Consider the following 25,428-nt stretch of genomic DNA (forward strand, 5'->3'; position numbering starts at 1 on the left):
TATTAGGAAGGGGAAGGTGGATATGCATGGTAATCTTTATCCTTTAAATGTTTGTTTATTTAATTTTATTTATTTACCAGCCCTAAGTATTATTCTTAGAACTCTCATCCAAATACCAATCAGATTATAGTTAACTTTTTGAGATCATTGCCAGCTGAGTGCTTATCCTTGGGGGAGAAACTTAACATTCAAAACATTTTTGCCCCTAATAGCCTTTCCTATAACCCTGCATGTCTTCTGTAAAGTCTTTATCCCCACAGGCTGCATTCATTAATGCAGTGGTCTCTAACCTTTGCAGCTCCAGCTGGAGGGGGAGAGGGGAACTGGGCTATGCGAGCAGCAGGCCAGTGTGCATGCATGCATGCAGCCATTGCATGACTGGGTGGCCAGTGCACACGCTCACAGAATAGAACAGAATAGAATAGAATACTTTACTGGCCAAGTGTGATTGGACACACAAGGAATTTGTCTTGGTGTACATACTCTCAGTATACATAAAAGAAAATATACATTCGTCAAGAGTCAAGAATCATAAGGTACGACACTTAATGATTATTTGTTTAGCAGAGTGATGGCTTTTGGGAAAAAACTGTTCTTGTGTCTAGTTGTTCTGCTGTGCAGTGCTCTATAGCGTCGTTTTGACGGAAGGAGTAGCGCAAGCAGTGATTCACCACTACCAGCCAGGCTGAGCTGCAAGAGCATGCGTGCTCCAGCCAGCCACTCGCAAGGCCCAATTCCGAATAGGCCATGGCCCAGTAGCTGTGGCCCAGTGGCTGGGCATCTCTGTGTTAATATATTAGGAGAAGGGTAATCGTGCCTTTTAAAAAACGTAGTTGAAAGATGAATTCATAGGGTTGACTTCCTAGCATGCCCTCATGATATGTATGACTTTTACAATCATTTGTTTGGCGACCTTTCAAAACTACGACTGTGCTGAACGAAGGGACCTACGACTTGTTCCCAGAGTTATGCCATTTGCAAGTGCCCCCGGCAACTGCACAATTGCGATAAGGGCACGTGGCAACCCACTGACATTGATGACCACGACCATGTGATCACTGTTCGCTATCTTCCCTGCTGGCTTCCCCAGAAAATCCTTACAACAGTTCATTTAGTGACTAAAGGTATACCAGCACTGAAAAAAAGTGACTTGGGGTTGTTTTTCCACACCTAGGCTCCTTGCAGCCTCCCCAGGGTCACGTGATCAAAATTCAGACGCTTGGCAGGTGACTCATATTTATGACACTTGCAGTGTCCCAGGCTCATGTGATCCCCTTTTGCGACCTTCTGACAAGCAAAGGCAGTGGGGAAGCCAGATTCACAATTAACAACCCTGTTAGTAATTTTAGCAACTGTAGGGATTCACTTAACAACAGTGGCAAGAAAAGTTCTAAAATGAGGCACAGTTCACTTCATTGCTTTCCCTTGGGAGTGGTCAAATAAGGGTTCAGGGCAGGGGTGGGCTACTGTGGGTTTGCACGGGTTTGGGTGGTCATCTAGGATTCTGCAGAGTTCAGCGAACCCGCAAACCCCACCCATGGCTGGCCCCGCCCACCCCTCCCCTCCCAGGAGTCTCCACGCGGCCCGTATTGGATCCAAGGTAAGTGCAGGGGCCGTATGGAGGCTCAGGAAGGGTGAAAAATGGGCCTCCTGGAGATTCTGGAAGCCTAGGCCTCCGGAGCCCAGGGGAGGCCATTTTCGCCCTCCCGGATGCTCTAGGAAAGCCTCCAGAGCCTGGGGAGGGCAAAAAAACAGGTCTCCTGGAAGTTCAGGAAGGCTGGAAATGAGTCTGTTTCTGGCCTCCAGAGGGCCTCCGGAGCCTGGGGAAGCTGTTTTTGCCCCCCTGGAGGCTCAAGGAAAGCCTCCGGAGCTCGGGAGGTGAAAATGGGCCTCCTGAGACTCAGAAGGCCAGCAACTCCTTCAGAGGGCCTCTGGAGCCTGGGGAGGCTGTTTTGCCCTCCCGGAGGCTCAAGGAAAGCCTCTGGAGCCTGGGGAGGGTGAAAATGCCCCCCCCCCATGTTGCAGGAGGCCAAGTAGGCCACGTCTACCATGGCCACGCCCACCCAGCAACCGGGCAGAGAACCGGTTGCTAAAAAATTTTGAAGCCTACCCCTGGTTCAGGGATTCTTGGGGGAAGGTCAGGCCTGTAACATTTTTTGCCATGCAAGAACTCTAAACTTGGCCCCTTCTTTACACCTCCTTCCAGCCTAGATGGAGAGATGTATTGGAGGCACTTCCAGTAAGTTTTATTTTGGAAGGTCTGGGGAAGTGTGTATCCACCTGTACCAGCGAGAAGGACAGTATCTGAAACATGCTCCAGACAACTGGGCCTGGTCTGGAGACGAGCCATGCAGAGGTCCGTGAGAGTAACCTCAGTTAGACAAGGATTGCCTGCTGAATTGCAGAATAGCTATGATGGCTAAAGGTTGTCCTCGCCTTGCACCCACTCATTTAGTAGCTGTTCAAAGTTACAGTGGTACTGACAAATGTGACTTCTGACCGTTTTCCCTAGGTACAATCTTTGCAGCATTCCCACGATCATGCAATCAAAATTCAGACGCTTGGCACCCGGTTCCTATTTATGACCTTTGCCATGTCCCGGGTTCACGCAATCCCCTTTTGCGACCTTCTGACAAGCCAAGCCAATGGGAGGGGGGAATCTGATTCACTTAACAACCGTGTCACTCACTGATCAGCTGCTATGATTCCCTTTCACCCCTGGGGGGGCGAGAGAAGTCGTAAAAGGGGACAACACCCACTTCACACATGTCTCACTGAAAACAAGCAGAAATGTTGGGCTCAGTTCTGAGTTGTAAGCCGACGCCTACCTGTCTGTACTGGTGAAACTGAGAGGGAGACGAGGCCAGAAAAGACGACGTGCTGCTGCCGCCTCAGAAACCAACATGAAGCGAAACCAGAAAAACTAGTAAACGGGAAAGCAGATTTTATCAAAGTGATTTAGACCATAATGTTGCATTCCCTGGGCAACAGCCAATTTGGCAAAAGGCGGTTTTCCTCTGTACAGTGAGAGAGGGAGGGGGAGAGAGGCAGGTAGGAAGGTAAGTGAAAAGAGTGTGCATAAACTCTTGCATCTTAGAAAGAGTTGGAAAGTGCCAATTAGCTGATATGAATCGGGATGGATTAGTTACCCCGTTTCCCTGAAAATATGGCCTATCCTGAAAGTAAGTCCTAGCTTGATTTCTACACATGTGCCCAGTATAAGCCCTACCCCCCCAAATAAGCCCTAATTAAGATCCCGCCCACTCCAGAGTGGACAGGTAAAAAGTTAGGGTGGAGATGGGGGGGTGGAGCCGCCCTACTACTTACCTTTGGACAGTTATAGCCAGGCCTCGCACACCCCGTCACCTGCCTTGCTGGCCCAGTTCTTTTGCAGCCAGCAAGGCTGGCAAGGCTTTCCTGAAGGCCTCTGGAGCTGATAACAAAGCTCTGGATCGATCTGGAGATCCTTTATCGACTGCAGAGGCCTTCAGGAAAGCCTTGCCACCTGCAGAAGTTCCTGAAGGCCTCTGGCAGCAAAAAGGAGGCCAGGGACGACACGCGCAAATGAGTTTATCAGTGGATGACATCCCTGAAAATAAGACCTGGTGCCCTTTTTTGGTGACAAAAAAATATAAGACAGGGTCTTATTTTTGGAGAAACGGTATTGTGTATATGAGTGACGACCCAATCAGACTTGTAGAAGGTCCTTGCCCAAGGTGGCAAAGGCTTAAGTGGCATTTCTTGGGGCATGTAAGGTTGGAGATGGCAGCAAATCTTCTGACCTTTGGAGAGAAGTGAAACGGTGTAAGTTCGGATTGATGGTTCATGGGCCAGGGCAGGTACAGCGAGAGCACTGTGTGTGTGTAAACCAAGACCTGTTCTTGTGAATGAGTTTTTTCTGTCCTGTGCCCAGAGGGCAAAATTGTTTTTGCTCTTTAGCTGCCTGTTTGTGAATGGTAACAAAAAATAACGTACATGTCCATGATCAAACGCTGCAGGAAAGGAAGATCCGGTATGCCGTACAAGTAGGCCTTGACTCACGGCAGTTCATTTAGTTCAAAGTTACAACGGCACTGAAAAAGGTGACTTACGACCGGTTTTCACAGTTACGACCTTTGCAGCATCCCCATGGTCATGTGATCAAAATTCAGAGGCTTGGCAACAGGTTCACATTTATGACCGTTGCGATGTCCCAAAGTCACACGATCCCCTTTTGCGACCTTCTGACAAGCAAATTCAGGGGAGAAGTCAGATTCACTTAACAACTGAATTACTAACTTATCAACTGCAGTGATTCACTTAACAGCTGAGGCAGAAAAGTCGTAAAGTGGGGCGAAGCCCACTGAACAAATGTCTCCCGTTAACAACAGAAATTTTGGGCAGAATTGTGGTCATAAGTTGGGGACTACCAGTAAAAAGATCTGGCTGGGCAGCAAAGGAACGTTGCCATGTCCAAAAATATAACCCCCCAGGATTCACATCTTTCTTTTTGGTGCCCTTCTCTTCCACAGCAGCTTTTAGCGATGGTCTTATTCTATGAAGAGTATTTTCCTCAGCTTATATACATTTCCATTTTCAAATCAAGAAAAGAATCCTTTTATTTTCCTGCCAAGGTTTTCTTTCTTGCTGATAAACAGTACCATTACATTAGCGTGCTTCCTTTATATTTATTGTTTGCTGCTTTTAATTTGATTTGTTATTTATTCCATTATTTTGTTTTTGTATTTTGTCTTGTCTGGAGAATATATTGAAGATTCAATACCTCTATTACTGAGCCAATTGGCAATAGCAATAGCAGACTTATATACCTGTGATATATACCTTATATATCACAGTGCTTTACAGCCTTCCCTGAGTAGTTTACAGAGTCAGCATATTGTCCCCAACAATCTGGGTCCTCATTTTACCCACCTCGGAAAGATGGAAGGCTGAGTTAACCTTGAGCCTGGTGGGATTTGTACTGCCAAATTGCAGGCAGCCGGCAGACAGCAGAAGTGGCCTGCAGTACTGCATTCTAACCATTGCGCCACCACAGCTCTTATTAAATATATAAAGACTAATAAAGAATCTTGAAAGAGATACATTTGCCAAACCATTGTTTTCAGGTCATTATAAATGATATTACAATTTGGAAATGAAAATAGGAAATGTTTATCTTGTTTCCTAGATGGTAGTGAAAACGTTTATGGATATGGACCAGGATTCAGAAGATGAGAAACAACAATATCTCCCTTTAGCCTTGCACCTTGCGTCCGAATTCTTCCTCAGGAACCCCAACAAAGATGTCCGTCTCCTTGTAGCTTGTTGTTTGGCTGATATATTTCGAATTTATGCCCCTGAAGCACCGTATACTTCACATGACAAGCTCAAGGTAAATTAACAAATTGTTTCCACCTTCTTTGGCTCTTGAGATTTTCAAAGAAATGATGGTTGTCTCACTAAGTCAGGAACAGATAACAGCATAATGCACCTGTAATAATAAACCAGGATTAATGGTTATCTGAACAAACTGAGGCAACTATTAATCTTGCAGGTTCCTTTTCCAAAGGGAGAGGAAATAGAAACATTTGCATTGTGTTTTGTTGAGAAAAAAAGACCAAGCTTGCATGTCTGACTCTAGGCAGATTGAATTCTGTAATTTAATTTTAGCCTCAGTTTGTTGCTAACTACATGAATCATAAATGGATGCAGAATTTAAGGTAGTGCCAACTAAGGGGGAAGAGTATATGAATTCAAAACATATATCCCTTTGATCATGTAAGCTTGAGCTGAATAGTGGTACTTAAATACCTTCCCTAAAAGTTATTTCAATATATAGAGCAGCTAACATTAATAGATGTTTGTAGATTGCAAACTCATTGGCTTAATTGGGTTCTCTTTATCCAGTTTTATGGTCTCCTCATGAGCAACTGCGTGGAGCATTTGTGGGTGATCCCATGTCCTCTCCTTTCCCAGAGAGGAATTAGTTACAGGCAGTCTAGTTGCTAACTCTTCATTCCACCACAGTCACTGGCTCTGGGGAAGAAATGGCTAATCAAAGCGTTCACAAAACTGTAAACATCACTATATAGTTAATCATTACATCTGAATAAAAGCTTTTGTGAATTTTCTTAATGCTGGGAGTATCACTTAAGTTGCAAAAAAAAAAACCCAACAACCCAAGATAGAAATCTATCGATAATATAATTCATTAAAAATGTTCTTGTTTTGCAGGATATATTTTTGTTTATTACAAGACAGTTAAAAGGATTAGAGGACACTAAAAGCCCTCAGTTTAACAGATACTTTTACTTATTAGAGGTAAGAATTTATATCAAATTAAATCAAATCTGTATCAGGGCTCAACAAAACTTGAGTTATGTTTATGAATGCTGCAGCTTTATAAATGCTTGTTCAGTTTCTGTTGAAAAGGCAAAATATTTCCCCCTTTGCTCCTTTTCAGTTTAATATATCAAAGCATACAAAAACGTTATGATGCTCTTTTTCAACAAACCAGTGTTTCATCGCTGGCAAGTTATTTTGAGGTTGTGCTGACCTTTTGCCATTGACATGTAGTTCGGATTGAAATGATAATATTAATGCTTTGTTTTTGTTACAGAACTTAGCGTGGGTTAAATCTTACAACATCTGCTTTGAGTTGGAAGATTGCAATGAAATTTTTATTCAGCTTTTTAGGACTCTCTTTTCAGTTATCAAGTAAGTTGGAGTAGCCGTGCCTATTTTGTGCATTTTCAGAAAGGCGCATGGGCAAATATGCTAACTTTTGTTACATTAATAAAGATATGCTGTATTTCTACAACATAACTGTTTTTATTACAACTTTATAAAACTGTACTATGGTAGCAGTGTTACACATGAACTTTAGGGTTGCAAAAATAAATCCTGCAATGGCAGAATTACCAGGCTGAGAAATACACCATGGCAACCATAGGCATGCCTAAACATCAGAATCAAGTTCTTTGTATCTTATGAATCTAATACATCCAAGCAATGAGCATGAATAGAGGTGCGTGGAAAATTTTGCTTCTCTCTAGCTTCAGTTTAATTCTGTGAGTCAAGATAATTCATTGACAAGACAGTAGATAGAGGACAAAAATATAATCTAAAAGAATCTGAGACAATTTTTAATGGCCTGTTGACTGATTAATTGACTGACTAATTGTCTGATGATTGCTTGATGATGCTACCTAGTTTGGTAGTGAAATGTCTGCAAGAAAACTAGCAAGCTTAGAGAGCACCAAGGTCCCAGAATTGTCCACAGTTAGAACACATTACTTTCCCATATAAAAATATATATTCTTTTGCCTTTGGGGTACAGTGACATTGGCAAGAAACTAAACATTCACCCTGACTTTCTCGAGTCATTTTGTCCTGAGAGTGAATTTTAGAGCAAAGATGTTTGAAATCTGCACGATAAAATATGTAACCCGTCTCTTCGTCCTATGCAAATGATTTTGATAATGAATATTAATGCTTCGGCGAATTAGTGGGAAAGGTATGGGGAAAAACAGAAGAACCCAGATAACAAGACGTTTCCCAATAAAATCAAGAGAGAAATAAAATTTAAAATGTCTTTCATATGACCTGGTCATTTTTATTAAAAACAAGAGCAAACTTGTTGATTATTGACTGAAATTTAGTAACAAGATGTTTTAATTGAGTACTAACATGGTTGTCATTTAATAATCTAATTTTAATGTTATATTTAGCAATAGCCACAATCAGAAGGTCCAAATGCATATGCTAGATTTGATGAGTTCTATCATCATGGAAGGCGATGGGGTGACTCAAGAACTGTTGGACTCCATTCTTATCAACCTCATTCCTGCACACAAGGTTTGCAAAGACCAAAAAGAAAAAACCTCTTGTACGCTTGGGATAGAAATTAAAAGTCTTCTCTTACAGTGGGATGGGGGGAACTACGGTCCTTTTATGACCTGGATTTCAACTCCCAGAAGCCTTGAGCCAACATAGCTGGCTCAGGAACTCTGGGAATTGAAGTCCACAAGTCATAAAGGGGCCATAGTTCTCCACCTCCATCTTACAGGATGTGTTGCGAAATAGAGAATACAGAGTAACAGGGACCTTAAATAGGAAAATTGCTGGCCTTCTGCTGATCTTTCCTTTCTCTTATTTCTAATGGAACCTCATAGGGGCAATCTTATTTTTAAATACAAAGATGTTCAGAAAAGTTATAAGGGGCATGTTGTTAAAGACAACAACTAGGCACCTGCGTGTATTTTAACTTATATTTTGTTGTCGGTATATAATTAGTGACGTTATAATTTGTGAACCTACTAGGGTGGTTTTTAAAAAGTTGTTTTAAAATGGAGGTTAGCGATTTGTTCAGTCACGAGGTGCACCATGCAGTGATGCAGTCAATCTTGAAAGATTGTAGGGCTTGATAGACACATGAGATTTAGGTCATTGTTTAAATTTTGTTAACTTTTGGTGAACTCTTGGTATATGTATGTATGTATGTATGTATGTATGTATACATATATATATACACACACAGCCAGAATGTTGCCGAATCATATTCTCCTATCTATAAAAGAACAGATTTATAGTAATATTCATGAATGTAAGGTTCATTCACATCTTTCCTGGTAAAAAGGCAAGATTAAAATATATATATATCTGTCTGTCTGTCTGTCTGTATCTATATCTGTCTATTATCTATCTATCTATCGCATACATGTATACATATCACACTTTAGAATTTGCCTCATACCTTGTGTTCGGAAATATCTAGCATGAATTGCTTAATAACTGTAATTTTCTTAAACATTTTTTTCTTTTTATTCTAGAACCTTAATAAACAGGCCTTTGATCTTGCAAAAATCCTGTTGAAAAGAACAGTCCAAACCATTGAACCATGCATTGCCAATGTATGTATTACACATTTTAACATACTAGCGATTGCTGCATTTTAAAACCTTACTTGTTTTGAATATTTCTTTGGATTCATTATAGCACATTTATAAAATTTGAAAACGAGCATTGATACTTTACATGCACTATGAGGCCAATTACTCAGCAAGCATAATCCTACATCTATTACATCTCTCTTCCTTCCCACTATTTCAGTCACAGATAAGCTAAATTCATGACAAGGCAGTCATGCTGTGTTGGCCAGGTTAGCAAACTGACATTGTGTGCTGATAAACAGAAAAAATTACTGGATGTAGCACATCGAATTTTTAGACCGCCCAGCATCTAGAGGTAGAAATAATTAGCAGTGATGTGGGTTATAACTGCCTTGTCACTTGCTACAAATGCTTACAAAGTGCGTAACTTTAAAATCTGCAAGCCAATTATAAGGGGGGAAAATCGAGTTTTCAAATAAAAGCTGGCTTTAAGGCTTAGTACCTATACAGGGATAATTAATTTCAATAGGATTATCTGTGAACTTGTTAATGTGTTTGTGATGCAGGATAGAAGTGAAGGAGTTTGTGTGTGTAAAATACAGTTAGGGAAAATTATTAAGTTGCATCATGTTACTAAATAATCTGATCCAAGGCCATCAATATGATCAAAGTTTCAGCTGCTTCGGTCCACAATTTGCACTGAAGTAGAATGCTAATCTTTTAACTTGTAGCGTCCTTGCGAAATACACTTGTTGTCGAAAATATATCCCACAGGATAATCTTGCTTTATGATTTCAAAGATTACCATTCCATTTTTTTTTTGAAAAAAGACCCTTAGTGTCTACACTCCTAATGCTTGAGACAGGAATTTTTAATGGTTTTTGCTATCTTGAGAATCTTGGTGTCCTGTAATTTGCTCCAACATATGTGTGAGGGTGATAGAATTTCATCTTTGATGCTGTGTGTTGGATAGAAATTGAAACCACAATTCTATTCATTTACTAATCAAATTTATACATTGCCCCATCTCACTGCCGAAGTGACTTTGGTTTGGTTTACAAGTAGCAAGCAATAAAATCCATATAAAAATCCATTCAAAAATAGACAAAGTTAATTCTCCATATCTTATCGCCAGGCTTCCCTTTTCCTAGACTGTCAAATAGGAAACAGCCATGAGTCAGTGGAAAATATTCTAGATTTGTAACTATCAGTCCAAGGACTATTTTATACCTGCTTACAGGAATTGACAGTAAGAAAAACATAATTTCCTTCCTGGATTATGTCAAATCAATAGGATATAAGTAAATGTGAATTCCTCCGCCCTGAATTACTCCTATAACACCAACTTAAGATTGCTCTCTTGAAATATTTATACAATACAAGTGAAAGCTTTATTTTGTTCTGAAAAATCTTTAACGTTTAAATAATAAATGGAAATAATTTACAATTTTTTAAAAAAAGGTTTAAAATCCACATAAAATTCATTCCAAAATAGACCAAGTTAAAAAATGATGGAACGACCTCAAGCCACCAGCCATCCTCGGGGTTGTGTCCTACACTTGGATCCCCATACTACCTGACACAGCCATAAGGGCAGGAGGAATGCTTTAATATTGAACAAAGTTTTGCAAACGTGTGATAGTTATGGCAATGATCAGTTAAAATGTGTAGATGTTTTGAAAATATTTACTTTTTAAAGCAAACATTTTCTCTTTTATTAGTTTTTTAATCAGGTTTTGGTACTAGGAAAGTCTTCTGTGAGTGACTTGTCTGAGCATATATTTGATCTAATACAAGAACTTTTCGCTGTCGATCCTAATCTTCTGTTGTCTGTCATGCCACAGCTGGAGTTCAAGCTGAAGGTAAGAAGAATTGATCTTACCTCAGATTCTGTATGTATGAAAGCCTGTAGCATTGGCATACGGAAAAGGCATGAATCGGAGAGTTTTTCAGAACACATTTGTTTCTATACTTGCCAATGGAAGTAACTATATCTTGGACAACTTCCAAAGAATCATTGGCATGCTCATGAAACAGAATAAGTAATACAATCCTAGGCTCTATTGCAGAAGGATAGCATCGGGAGCTGTGATGTGGTTAGAATGCAGTATATTGCAGGCTAATTCTGCCGACTGCCAGCAGTTTGATCCTGACTGGCGCAAAGGTTGACTCAACCTTCCATCCTTCCGAGGTGGGTAAAATGAGGACCCAAGATTGCTGGTGGCAACAGGCTGACTCTGTAAACCGCTTAGAGACGGTGGTAAAATCATGAAGTGGAATATAAGTCTAAGTGCTATTATTTGTGAAGGAAAGAGAAGGGAAGGGAAGGGAAGAGAAGGGAGGGAACAAACAAACAAACAAACAAACAAACAAACAAACAAACAAACAAACTGTGGTGGCGCAGTGGTTAGAGTTCTATATTGCAATCTAACTGCCCTCTGCCAGAGGTTCAATCCTGACCGGCTCAAAGGTTGACTCAGCCTTCCATCCTTCTGAGGTGGGTAAAATGAGGATCCAGATTGCTAGGGGAAACAGGCTGATTCTAAACCGCTTAGAGAGGGCTGTAAAGCACTATAAAGCGGTATATAAGTCTTAAGTGCCATTGCTGTCAAGATCACAGGAAGCGATAGTACCATTCTATACTGCACTAGTGAGGTCACGTTTAGAATACAGGTAGTCCTCCAGTTACGACCACATTTGAATCTAAAATTGCCATAGCTAAGTGAAACAGTTGTTCTGTCCTATTTATGACTTTTCTTGCCACTGTTGTTTGATAAGTTACTAACCCGGTTGTTAAGTGAATCTGGCTTCCCCCCTTGACTTTGCTTATCAGAGGGTCACAAAATGGGGATTATATGACCCACTGCAACAGTCATAAATATGAGCCGGTTGCCAAGCATCTGAATTTTGATCATGTGACCGTGGGGATGCTACAATTGTCATAAGAGTGAAGAGTTATTTTTTTTTTCAGTGCCATTGTAACTTTGAACTGTCATTAAAGAATCAGTTGTAAGTCGGGTATATGTTACTCTCCACCAAGGGTCTTCAAACTTGACAACTTTAAGACTTGTGGACTTCAACTCCCAGAATTCCTCCTCCAGTCACGTTAGCTCAGGAATTCTGGGAGTTGAAATCCACAAGCTTTAAACTGGGCAAGTTCAAAGACCCTTGTCTTAGGCCGAAAATCTTAGGTGCTATAGCAGAGGTCTCCAAACTTGGCAGCTTTTAAGACTTGTGGACTTCAACCCCCAGAATTCCTCCTCCAGTCATGTTAGCTCAGGAATTCTGGCAGTTGAAGTCCAGAAGCCTTAAACTGGGTTCAACCCTTGCTCTACATATTGCTTAAAAAAAAAATATCAGAGAAAAAGAGACATCCCTATGAAGAGATATCTCAGTTCTGGCTGGACAAAAATTGGCATACAACATAATGTCTGCTGCAATATCTCCATAGTCATGTGATCATAAATCAGACTCTTGGCAATTGACTCATAGTTACGACCGTTGCAGTGTCCCAGGGTCATGTGATCCCCTTTTGCAATCTTTTGACAAGCAAAGTCCATGGGGAAGCCAGATTCACTTAACAACAATGGCAAGTAAGGGCGCAAAATGATGCAAAGCTTACTTAACAACTATGTCACCTAGCAACAGAAGTTTTGGGCTCAATTGTGATCATAAGTCAAGGACTACCTGCATTAAACCTAGGAAAGGATTTCAAGTGAAGTGCATAACTTTAAACTTTCCATTACTTTGATTTAACTTACTTTGTGGAACGAGAGCAAATATTCCAACTTGCTTAAATGTTATATCCATACCTTTCACTTTTGTCTTTAATTGACAGAGCAATGATGGAGAAGAACGCTTAGCTGTCGTAAGGCTTTTAGCAAAGTTATTTGGTTCCAAAGATTCAGATCTTGCAACACAAAATCGTCCACTTTGGCAGTGTTTTCTTGGCCGGTGAGAAATGCAACTATATATATATTGAATTGAATTGAATTCTTTATTGTCATTGTACGTATATACACAGTATACATACAATGAAATTCACAGAACACCCAGAGACCAGACTCAACATGGACACGCATGACAATCCCCAAACACCTCCCCACCTGCCAAAATTCCCCACCTCCTAAAAACAAAGAAGCACCCACACAACAGACCAAGTAATACTGTCCAACAGCTCACTGATAGTGGTCCCTAAGTTCATTGTTAAGGGCAATTCTAGCTCTGGGATAAAAACTGTTCAGAAAACGTGTGGTCCGAGTTTTAATGGTTCTGTATCTTTTGCCAGAAGGCAGCAGTTCACAAAGATTGTATGCAGGATGGGAAGAGTCTCTGAGAATGTTGTGTGACTTCCTCAAACAGCAAGATGCGAAGATGTTGTCCATGGCTGGTAGCTAGAGCCCGATGATATTCTGGCCAGTTTTAATGATTCTCTGTAGAGCCTTTTTGTCCGCTACAGAGCTGCTCCCATACTATGCAAGAATGCCATATGTCAGGACACTCAATGGTGCTGCGGTAGTAGAGATAGATTTATCTTCCTGAGCATTCTCAGGAAGTACAGCCTCTTCTTCTGTGCCTTCTTCACAAGCATGTTAGCGTTCATAATCCATGAGAGGTCCTCTGAGAAATAAGTGTCCAGAAATTTAAAACTACCAGCCCTCTCCACCTCCTTGCCATTTATGTACAATGGTAAATGTACATCTCCCTTCCTCCTGAAGTCAATTATAAGTTCTTATAATTATATATATATTGGGGTTGATTTTAGACATTCTTTTTCTGTAAGAACTTTTTAAAAAAACTTTGCTTGTTTTTAAAAGCCTTATATAAAATTTGTAACGCAGTGAATACTATGTGTATTTGCTGTATTATAGTAAGTGACATTCATATAACATATTTTGAACTTGAAATGCTATCTATATGTTTTAGCCAAATAGATTTTTTTTTCTTGGTTTTATACATTATGCTGTTATCATTCCTTGAAATAATATGCATGTACTGTACAGTAAATACATGTTTGTATTTGCATTTACCTTGAATACTTAATATAGTAATTAGTTTTTGCTTTATTTTAAGAAGTCGGGTTTGGTTTTGAGAAATTATCCATTTTAATTTTCCTGTCTTTTCTGTGTAGTTAAACTGAAAATACTTACTTTTTGTTTTATTTATTGAATTTGGTTTATTGTGTGGGATGCTCAGTATGTTGGATTATATATTTGTAGTATGTAGCATTGTGAAAGTATATTTTCATGAAAGCATATTTAGTTTATTGTATTTGTCACTGAAGTCGAATATAATTTTGGATTTATATATTCCTCTCTTTTAGATTCAATGATATTCATGTTCCTGTGAGATTAGAAAGTGTGAAATTTGCAAGTCATTGTTTAATGAACCACCCAGATTTAGCAAAAGACCTCACTGGTAAGATATCTTAATTCAGAAGAATTGAGGATAATAGGTTCAAATAAATAACATGAAGGTACAACACTGGTTTGATAATAATCAAAGAATTATTAATTACAAGGCTCAGAAGACATTCTGGAGATATGTTTCTTCATAGAAAGAATAGAAAATGTTAATGATGCTTATATCTTGCACCACTCAACATATAAAATAAGAGGAGGTGTTTATCAATCCATTTGTGAAATACCATCCAATTATCAGCTCAGTGCAGCAGACTGTCTACAAATCAGATCTTCCCTTGTCATTCTTTGTTGGGTACTTGCCTACTTAACTTTGATATGTATTTCTTGAACTTATATTTATTTTACAAACAGGTTTTGTTGACATGCCTAATTAATGTAGTCTATCAATATGTTCTGCATCACACCTCTTAATTTTAATATTCCTGAAGGCTTTGCTCTTTAGTTGCAGGCGTATGAACACCTAGTATTTTTCAGGGGAAGTCACATACTTTTCTTTTTTTGAAATAGAATACTTAAAAGTCAGATCCCATGATCCAGAAGAAGCCATCCGCCATGATGTCATTGTCACAATCATAACTGCGGGCAAAAGAGATCTTTCTTTAGTCAATGACCAACTCCTTGGCTTTGTCAGAGAAAGGACACTGGATAAGCGGGTAAAGTCACTTGCATCTTGTAATTTCCACATTAGAGAGGTTCTGAGGGCACGGATGGAAAGACATGTCATGCTGTTGTGTTAAAAATGAATGGCAGTTATTGAAAGGAGAGTTCAATTGCCTTTCATCTGAATATAAATGTCGATGAGCTGTTTTATGTTGACAAATACAAAACTGACATTTCTTGTTTGGGAGTGTGTTCTGTGTGCGTGAAATCATTTCCTACCATTGCTGCAGCGTGGTTTTGTTTTTTTTTTCAAAATAAAAGTAGTTTCCCAAAAGTTTTACAAACTTTATTGATTTTATCATTTAGAAATTACAATTGTCATTGTAGATTAGGTAAATGTCGACTTATCATTTAGAAATTACAATTACAATTGTCTATGGAGATTCTCAAAAAAGAACAATACAGGAACTTTTTGGAGGCCCTGTGATTGGAATGAGTACACTTTAAATCCTTTAACAATCTCAATTGTCTATGGACTTTCTTGGATTTTGTCCTTGAAGACATTTCGCTTCTCATTCAAGAAGCTTCTTCCAGATTTGAGGAAGCTTCTTGGATGAGAAGCGAAACCTCTTCGAGGAAAAAAAAAACCAAGAAAGTCCAGTTGCTTTTTGAAAAAGCACCTTTGGTACAATCTCATTTATCAATATAGCTTTTGTAATGCTGTTAACCTAAAGAGTGCTCACTTTTCTGTGGTAAGTCAAGCTGCAACTTTTCTGATGTGTTCTGGTCATTAATTTTTAAGCCTGAGCTGATTGTAACATCATCTCCCTGGGCATGTGTTTCTTTTTTTCTTTTCTTTTTTTAAGTGGCGGGTAAGAAAAGAAGCGATGATGGGACTTGCTCAGCTGTACAAGAAATACTGCCTCCATGCTGAAGCTGGAAAAGATGCAGCCGAGAAAGTCAGCTGGATAAAGGACAAACTTTTGCACATCTATTATCAGAATAGCATTGATGATAAGTAAGTGGATGGATCTGTTCTCTCCCTGGAATAAAATCCCAAAGCAGTCTGACCTTTCCATCCTTCCTTTCTTTATTAGAGATCAGCTACAATGGTTGGCCACTTATATCTGGCAGATGCATGTTCAAATACTCCGCCTTCTCATATGTATCATGGAGCATGGGTTACCTCTTCTTGGCCTCATTGCCTTGCAGACCTTGCTCCGCCCTATGTATCTGTGTAGGACAGTTCCCCTTTAAAACAAAAAATTTTTTAACATATTAAACTGTGAGCAATTTAAACGATGCCTGCTTTTATGTTCCTTTGCAGATTGCTGGTGGAGAAAATTTTTGCTCAGTATCTTGTCCCTCATAATTTGGAAACCGAAGAGAGAATGAAGTGCTTATATTATTTATATGCTAGCTTAGATCCAAATGCTGTTAAGTGAGTATGGCTTTGACTGGGACAACAGCTACATTTTTAAATCTATTTCCCCAGTATTTTAAATATTCCGTGCACAGATGTTTTAAGTTAACATGTCTTGTTAGCTCAGCAGAGTTTCTTCTGTGGTGTAATGGCCAGATCGTTGAAGTCACTAGCTACATTGGATATTCAATAGAATTCAGATCAAGGCAGCCTGCTATTCTTCAGAACTACTTTAAAAAATGTATTTTGCAATATGAATTCTTGAGTAAATTGGGCAAACTGCATGTGGGAGTGTCTGAATTCAATAGCAATAGCACTTATATACCGCTTTATAGTGCTTTACAGCCCTCTCTAAGCGGTTTACAGAGTCAGCATATTGCCCCCAACAATTTGGATCCTCATTTTACCGATCTCGGAAGGATGGAAGGCTGAGTCAACCTTGAGCCTCGTGGGATTTGAACTGCCAAATTGTAGGCAGCTGGCTGCAGAAGTAGCTTGCAATATTGCACTCTAACCACTGCGCCACAGAGGCTCATATCATAAAATTAAGTAAGAAGTGGTAGGAATCTGGGACTTAAATATGTGCATAAACTTTGACATTACTGAGGGTAGAAGAGCTATCTCATTTTTTAAAAAAGCTGCTGGGTGGAGAATGCCATGGAGCTCCATATGCTATGTACACAGTCACGGTTTTTTTTTCATGCTTTAATATATTTTTCATGTCTTTATGCCCAGGGCATTGAATGAAATGTGGAAGTGCCAGAACATGCTTAGGAGTCATATGCGGGAATTGCTAGATTTGCATAAAATACCCACCGTAGGTTTCAAAATCAATAATTGTTCTACTTTGCATGTTTTGGTTTTTAATATTGCTGTATTTTAGAATATGAATATTCCCTGTCTCAAAATTGCTGTGTTAAATAACTCTGAATCTGTTTGAACTCTACTATTTTTCCAAATAATTGCCTGTTGAGAGCTTTATAATGAGACATAAATATGGTAAAATCTACGGCACAAAGAATGATATGGTGTCATCTTGATGATGTCTCTTCTCACAAGGGCAAACTACTACCCTGTTTCTCCAACAATACGGCCTCCCCCAATAGAAAGTCCCAGCATGTTTTATAGGCATGAAATGAAATTAAGCCCCTCCCCCAAATTAAGGCCTATATTAAAACATGAGAAATGGTGGGGAATGGTGGGGGCTTGCTGTTAGGAAGTACTTTTGTTACACACCCGGATATGGTGCTGCCTGCGTTGACCCTGATACTAAGTGCCTCACCAACGCCGAGGTCAACATCCAAGCCGTCGCCGCCACCCGCCCAAAGATGCAGGGGGGATTAAGTCACCCGAAAAGACGGCCTAGCCATTTTTGGGGGGCTCAAAAAAAATAAGACCCGGCCTTATTATATGAGAAACACGGTACTAACACTCTGTATAACACAAGTAGCCCTTGACTTAGGACCACAATTGAGCCCGAAATTTCTGTTGCTAAGCGAGATGTTTGTTCAGTGAATTTTGCCCCATTTTACGACATTTCTTGGCTGCAGTTGTTAAGTGAATCACGGCAGTGGTTAAGTTAGTAACACGGTTGTTGAGTGAATCTGGCTTCCTCGTGAACTTTGCTTGTAACAAAATATGATCACGTGACCATGGGACACTGCAGTGGTCATAAATAAGAATCAGTTGCTATGTGGTTGAATTTTGATCAGATGACTATGGGACTGCCGCAACGGTCAGAAGTGTGAAAAACGATCATGCCCTTTTTTCCCCAGTTCTGTTGTAACTTCAAACGGTCACTAAATGAACTGTTGTAAGTAGAGGACTACCTGTATATGTGCAAAATATGGATGAGCTAAGGGAAGAAAAAGTGATCTTTTAAAACATTACAATCTGGCTTTTATAAGCCATCTGATAACAGCAATATTCATTTATTGCTAAATCTCAAAAGTGGGCTGGGCTGAAAATTGTCCCTAAATTTATGAACAAGTCAGAGAAGGGTTACATCAGTGGCCCCCAACCTTTTGGGCACCAGGGACCAGTTCCATGGAGAGAAAAAGACAGAGAGAGAGACAGATAGAGAGAGAGAGAGAAAGAGAGACAAAGAAAGGGAGAAAGAGAGAGGGAGACAGAGAAAGAGAGAGAGAGAGAGAAAGAAAGGGAGAAAGAGAGGGAGACGGGGAGACAGAGAGGGACAGGGAAAGAGGGACAGGAAAGAGAGACAGAAAGAGAGAGAGAGAGAGAGAAGAGAGACAAAGAAAGGGAGAAAGAGACAGGGAGACAGAGAGAGACAGAGAAAGAGAGAGAGAGAAAGAGAGACAAAGAAAGGGAGAAAGAGGGAGACGGGGAGACAGAGAGGACAGGAAGAGAGAGAAGAGAGAGAGAGGAGAGACAGAGAGGGACAGAGAAAGACAGAGACAGGGACAGAGAAAGAGAGAGAGAAGAAGAGAGAGGAGAGAGAGAGACATAGAGAAGGGAGAGAGAGAGAAAGAGACAGGGAGACAGAGGGACAGAAAGAGAGACAGAGAGAGAGATGGAGCCTGGGCCATCTCAACCCAGGAACATCTGGGTCCAGTGCCATGACCTGCGGATGCGCAGAAAGCAAGAGGAGAGCAACGGGAATCTATGGGCCGGCCCTTGGGAGGGAAGAACCACTGCTGCTAGCCAAGCCCCACCCTAACTCTGGGGATAAAAGGCAGGGGGCAAAGATGAATAGATGTGGCAGACAACTATTTATCTCCCAGCCGGCTGGACTTGTTAGCCTGCCATGAGAGAAAGAAAGAGACTTTTTGCTGGGGCTGCCGGCGCTCCTAATAAAGGAATCATTGATTTAACTACAGAGGGTTTGCCACGTTTGGGGAGCTGAGTCAGAACAGAAGAAAAGTTTTTCAGACCGGGAGGGGGGGTGTAGTTTGGCATGCTGCCTGCACCCTGCGGATGGGGCTTTGCTTGTTTGCATGGGCAGATTTCTGGTACCGGTCCACGGACGGGTTTTTGGGGACCCCTGGATTACATGACAAATCTGTGTGAATTCTCATCTAAACTTCTCCTTTCAGTCGGAGGCAAACAGTGCTGCTATGTTTGGAAAGCTGATGACCATAGCAAGTAAGACCTGTGGAATAGAATTAAAAAACTTTTTAGCATAGGTTCAAAGCCACAACTAGAATTGACACTTTTTCATTATAATTCCATAGAAAATCTTCCAGATCCTGGAAAAGCCCAGGATTTTGTGAAAAAGTTCAATCAAGTCCTTGGTGATGATGAGAAACTTCGTTCTCAGCTTGAAGTGCTAATCAGCCCTACATGTTCCTGTAAACAGGCAGATATCTGTGTGGTAAGGTGTTTCTTTCTTTCTTTCTTTCTTTTAAATTCCGATACCATGTTCAGTTTAGAACGTTCCTCAAAGGTTTGTAACAACTTTAGATTTCTGTCACGATAATAAGTCACAGTAGATGAAACACCTAGTTCAGTGGTGGCAAACCTTTTGTGGCTCCCATGCTGATAATTGCGCATGCGCTCGCGTTTGTGTGCCAGCACCCAGAAGGCAATGTGTGCTGGGCCCCCACCCACCCCTTGTGCATGCGCGTGCAATCCCCCGCAACATGCTGCGCATCTGCACATGCGCGCACAATCCCTGCGCCTATGCACACAGTTAGGAATTGATAGTCACCTAACAGTTGGGTTAGAAATATATAAACCAGGATAGACATTTAATACTGTCACTTTAAGGGAATGCTAAAATTGTAATTGGGTGTGCTTCCTCAAACGGCCATAAGATGGAGCTAGAAACCTGGGTTGTTCTGTTCTGTTGTTGCTGTGAGTTGCTTCTTGCTAGATGTTCTGATGTTCGCTGTTTTTCCTAATGACTGTTACTGATCGTCATTCTTCTTGGATTGCTGTGGGTCTATTTACTGAACTGTTTATAATACTGGACTTTGTTATTTGGATTATCCCTGGAGTGAAAACTGACTGCTTTAACCATGTATGACTTGGACTGTTTGTTGGACTTTGTTTAACAGTTTACTGGAAGTAAAAACCTACATTTTACTATTCAGTGTATCTGTGTGCTGGTCATGTGTTATTCAACATTATTCTCACTACGTCTCCCAGTATGCACTCATTCTCCTAACGGGAAATTGCCTCAACACGCGCGATTCCCCCATGCGCACCATCCATCTGCGCATGTGTGCACGACGCCCGTGCACGCCACACATCTGCACATGCACATGTGTCTCCCGCGCACCCGCGCAACCCCTCCTCCTGTGCATGCACGCCAGATACATGACAATCAGCTGTCGGGCGGCAGCAGCGCGTGCATGCGCAGTGGGGCTCTTCCGGACAAGGTCTTGCATACTGGCAGAAGTGTCTCGGCGTGCCACTTCTGGCACACTTTCCATAGGTTCGCGAACACAGACCTAGTTGATCCTTGCTGAAATAAAAAAAAAACAAATCTTAAGTTGGAAATATCAGTGAAGTCTTTGGGAGACCACTTTGAATCAAGGGAGGCAAGGGGTAGTCCTCGATTTCCGACCACAACTGAGCCCAAAATGTATGTTGCTAAGTGAGAAATTGGCTGAGTGAGTTTTGCCTTGTTTTACAACTTTTCTTGCCAGTCGTGAGTGAATCACTGCGGTTGTTAAGTTAGTGACACGGTTGTTAAGTGAATCTGGCTTCCCTGTTGATGTTGCTTGTCAGAAGGTCACAAAAGGGGATCATGTGACACCACCCCCGGACACTGCAACCGTCTTCAGTAGGAATCAGATGCCAAGCATCTGAATTTTGATCACATGACCATAGGGATGCCGTGAGGGTCGTAAGGGTGAAAACCAGCTATAAGTCACTTTTTTTCAGTGCTGTTGTAACTTTGAACGGTCACTTAATGAACTGTTGTAAGTTGAGGATTCCCTGTATATTATTTGCTAAATAACATTCCACTTTTCTTCAAGCTACAGATGGGTTCTGACTCAAACCCTTTTCCAATAAGACAAACAATAACTAAAGGGAACAGAAACATTTTAATGAATCTTACGAATCCCCGGTTAAAAGGCTGCTGCAAACTAATTAATTTTGATAAGCACAAGCCTCGCCAAAACTGTACGAGACTGCCAAGAATCACACATAAGAAATATTTCACAACATAAGGGTCTTCAAATACCAACTAAGATACTGCAATGTCCACAAGGCTGAGTTTCAGAACGTCTTTGCTTCCTGCAAAGAACGTCCGATTCACAACTGGCTTTTATCTTCTTGAAGGAGGGGCCATTACCTTGCAGCCTTACTCCCGAGTCGCCTGTGCTGCTGCAGCTGCTCTTTCCTGCAAGCAGCCCTCCTCATCGCTGCTGCCAGCCCCCACAATCTCTGAAGGCAGCAGTCCACTCCCTAATGGTCCTGGCCCCTTATCTGAGTCTCGCTCTCCTCAGCCGTCCGCACCTGCTGTCGGCTAATCACAACAAGATGGCTTAAATAGGAATCTCCTTTTAGTTTCTTGTTATTCATATTTATTTTCTGTGTACACTATGAAAGTGGTAGGATTTTAAAAAACTGCTTCTGTTCAGCATATTGTGTGAGTGTGTTCCTCCTATTTATCAAATGACTTAAACCTTATTGTTTGCAGAGGGAAATAGCCCGGAAGCTTGCAAATCCTAAGCAACCAACCAATCCTTTCTTAGAGATGGTGAAATTTCTTTTAGAAAGAATTGCTCCTGTGCATATTGACTCAGAAGCTATCAGGTAAGCACAGTATATGTTGCAATGTTCACAGCACAACTTTAAAAAAATAAAATAACCCAAGTCTTTGGCTGCTTTGAATATAGGTAGTTCTCAAGTTATGAATGGTCATTTAGTGACTGCTCGCAGTTGCGGCCATCTCCCTTGTAGTCACATGACTGCATTTCGGGCGCTTGGCTCAACCGTTTGCAGTGTGGGTAGCCCGAATTACGACCATCATGACTTACAGCCATAAGGGCCAGACTCCGTGACGGTCGTAAGTTGAATGCTATCCAGTGGTGGGGTTCAACTGGTGTAATAACTGGTTCAGTGAGCGCAACCACCCATTTTCAGCTCTTAATACTTACCTTCTACTTCAGCCCCAGTAAGTAAAACAGCTGAGGCGCGGCAAATCCCTGTGCCGTGAGAATCAGTTGAGCCAGGGGTGGGATTCTACCGATTCGGATCGGTTCTATAGGACCAGTTGTTATGATTCTGTGCAGTTCGGAGAACCGGGAAATCGTGCCCCTGGCTGGCCCCTCCCCTCCCCTCACCACCAGCCCCTCCCCTCTGCCCAGTCAGTCCTTATTGCGCATGTGCGACATTTTGCGCATGTGCGACATGGCATGCATGCCCATCTGACTGTGTTCTCGCCCGCCCAGTCACTCCTTAAGGTATTTCTTTTTTTCCCCCGTCCCGATGATCAGCTGTTCTGATGATCAGTGGTGCCAGGATTTATTTTTATTTATTTATTTATTTATTTAATTTTTTATTTGTCAGTTGCTTACAACAGTGGCCCCAACCTTTTTGTGCCACGGCCCGGTACCAGACATCACAAATGATCTGTGGCCCGGTACCGGCATCAGCACGCATGACAAGGCAAGGCGAGCCGAGCGACCGGCCAGCCAGCAGTCCCCCGCTTCTCCCGCCACCTTCAACTCCTCCTTTGTACCTTTGTCGATGGGCTTCACTTCGGGACGGCTTCAAGACGGTCGCTCGGCTCGCCTTGCCTTGGGTGCTGAAAGAATCCTCGCGCCTTAGTTTCGTTCGAGCGCCCCCCTCGATGAAACTAAGACGCGAGGATTCCTTCAGGACCCAAACGCCGCTTTCCAACTGGAAAAGGTCACCCGGAAGCATTTTCTTGTCAAACAAGATGGCGGCACCCAGCAAACCGCGGCCCGGTAGGAAATGTTCCACGGACCGGTACCGGTCCCGCGACCCGGTGGTTGGAGACCCCTGGCTTACAAGATAATAGATATAAGTAAAAACATAGTTATGAATACATGGATACATTAAAGAAAAATAAAACAAAAAATAAAAGAAACACTAGGACGTTAAAAGAAACACTAGGTAGGCACGTTGGTGCACTTATGCACGCCCCCTACAGACCTCTTAGGAAAGGGGTGAGGTCAACAGTAGACAGTCTAAGGGTAAAGTTTTTGGGGTTTGGGATCCCCTCGCTGTCTTACTGCTTCGCCCAGGAGGCTTCCCTCAAACCCAGGAGCTAAAAAGGGCTGTGGGGGAGGGCTGTGCCCCCCCCTGCGCTCCATTTTTTGCCTTCCTGGGCCCCAGGGAAGGCTTCTGGGAGCAAAAATGCCCCCCCCCCGGAGGCTCCCTGAGGCCTAGGAGGCAAAAAGGGGCGCACGAGGGGAGGCTGTGCCCCTCCACCCCACCCCTGGCGCACTCTGCTATTTGCCTTCCTGGGCCCCAAGGAAGCCTTCTAGGAGCAAACCCCAACCCCCCGCAAGGAGGCTTCAGGAGGGGGCTGCAAAAAGCCACACCCACCCAGTCACATGGTCACGCCCACCTAGCCACACTCGCAGAACCGGTTGTTAAAAAATTTGAATGCCACCCCTGAGCTGAGCTGCAAAACACAGAAGTAAAAGACAGACTAGAGCAGGGGCGAGTGGGCGGGGCCAAATGATCGGCAGAACTACCGGTTCGCCTGAATTCCCACCTCTGATTCCTATCCCTGTTCTGGAGAATTGTGAAAATGAGCCGGTTGGTCATAAGTGAGAATGTCGGGGTTGCTAAATAAATGGATTAGTTGGGGAGGGAAAGGAATAGATTGAATGTATAAAACCTACAAGCAGTCATTCTTCATGTAACTGAGCATACGTGTATTTTGGAATGTCTTCTTTTAGTGCATTAGTAAAGCTGATGAATAAATCAATAGAAGGGACAGCCGACGACGAAGAGGAGGGTGTAAGTCCTGACACAGCAATCCGCTCAGGGCTTGAACTTCTCAAGGTACTCCACGTTTAAATTTAAATCTCTCCTCTAGTATCCCATATGAAATGACCGGGGTCCAACCCGTTCCAGAACAATTTTGGCCCAAAAACGGTGTTTTCTGGCCAGTATTTTAAAACTCTTTTTTTTTTTCCCCAGCAAGACTTCGGCTGCACTAGAAGTCAAATGCATTTCAGCAAGTAATGGAACTGTTTAGTGAGACTAACATTGGCGTAGATCAAGATAAAATCACATTTAGAATGATTTTTTAAAAAGACGATTTCATTGACTTACCTTGTTTTTTCCCCTTACATTGAAAATGAGCTTCTCTGAGAAGAAATTATAGCTTGTCTAGCTCAGACCTGGGCATTTTACAGCCTCTGGGCCACCTGTGGTCCTTTGTCCCTGTCTGTCCCACATGCATTGATTTATTCCCCCCCCCCCAATTTACATACAGGTAGCCCTCTACTTATTCATTTAGTGACCGTTAAAAGTTACAGCAGCACTGAAAAAAAGGGGCTTATGATGATTTTTCATACTTAGGGGTGTTGCAACATCTCCATGGTGACATGATTTACAGTCAGATACTTGACAACTGACTCATATTTATGACAGTTGCAGTGTCTTCCTTTGTGACCTAACAAAAGTCCACGGGGAAGCCAGATTCACTTAACAACCATGTTACTAATTTAAGAAGTGCAGTGATTCACTTCACAGATGTGGCAAGAAAAGTCATAATATAGAATAGAAATAGAATAGGATAGAATAGAAAGAATAGAATAGAATAGAATAGAATAGAATAGAATAGAATAGAATAGAATAGAATAGAATATAGAATTCTTTATTGGCCAAGTGTGCTTGGACACACAAGGAATTTGTCTTTGGTGCATAAGCTCTCAGTGTACATAAAGGAAAAGATACATTCATCAATAATCATAAGATACAACACTTAATGATAGTCATAGGTTACTAATAAGCAATCAAATCATACTAAAAACAAAATAATATAAATTGTAAATATACGTTCAACACGGTTATAGTCATAAGTGGGAAGAGTACTAGGAAGTGTTATTATAATCTAGTAGAGGAATAATAGTAATATAGGTCTTAGTAAACAAGTTGACAGTGTTGTGGGAATTAGTTGTTTAGCAGAGTGATGGTATTCAGAAAAAACTGA

General features: G+C 41.5%; 1 protein-coding gene across 8 annotated transcripts in view; it reads left to right on the plus strand.

Moving 5' to 3' along the window:
- PDS5A (PDS5 cohesin associated factor A) overlaps positions 1-25,428 on the plus strand; it is a 66,669-nt gene that overhangs the window by 15,243 nt on the left and 25,998 nt on the right. For all 8 annotated transcript variants that reach the window (XM_087965763.1, XM_087965768.1, XM_087965765.1 and 5 more), the window contains exons 3-18: positions 5,168-5,371; positions 6,214-6,300; positions 6,599-6,696; positions 7,710-7,836; positions 8,811-8,891; positions 10,592-10,732; positions 12,709-12,824; positions 14,194-14,288; positions 14,801-14,946; positions 15,760-15,911; positions 16,221-16,334; positions 17,052-17,133; positions 19,373-19,421; positions 19,511-19,650; positions 21,931-22,046; positions 24,167-24,272. In XM_087965763.1, the coding sequence (XP_087821889.1) occupies positions 5,168-5,371; positions 6,214-6,300; positions 6,599-6,696; positions 7,710-7,836; positions 8,811-8,891; positions 10,592-10,732; positions 12,709-12,824; positions 14,194-14,288; positions 14,801-14,946; positions 15,760-15,911; positions 16,221-16,334; positions 17,052-17,133; positions 19,373-19,421; positions 19,511-19,650; positions 21,931-22,046; positions 24,167-24,272 (1,854 nt within the window). The remainder of the gene's footprint in view (positions 1-5,167; positions 5,372-6,213; positions 6,301-6,598; positions 6,697-7,709; positions 7,837-8,810; positions 8,892-10,591; positions 10,733-12,708; positions 12,825-14,193; positions 14,289-14,800; positions 14,947-15,759; positions 15,912-16,220; positions 16,335-17,051; positions 17,134-19,372; positions 19,422-19,510; positions 19,651-21,930; positions 22,047-24,166; positions 24,273-25,428) is intronic.

Source organism: Notechis scutatus, chromosome 4, assembly GCF_049901735.1.
Source record: "Notechis scutatus isolate UNSWTSFEM ecotype Mainland chromosome 4, rNotScu1.2, whole genome shotgun sequence".
Lineage (NCBI taxonomy): Eukaryota > Metazoa > Chordata > Lepidosauria > Squamata > Elapidae > Notechis > Notechis scutatus.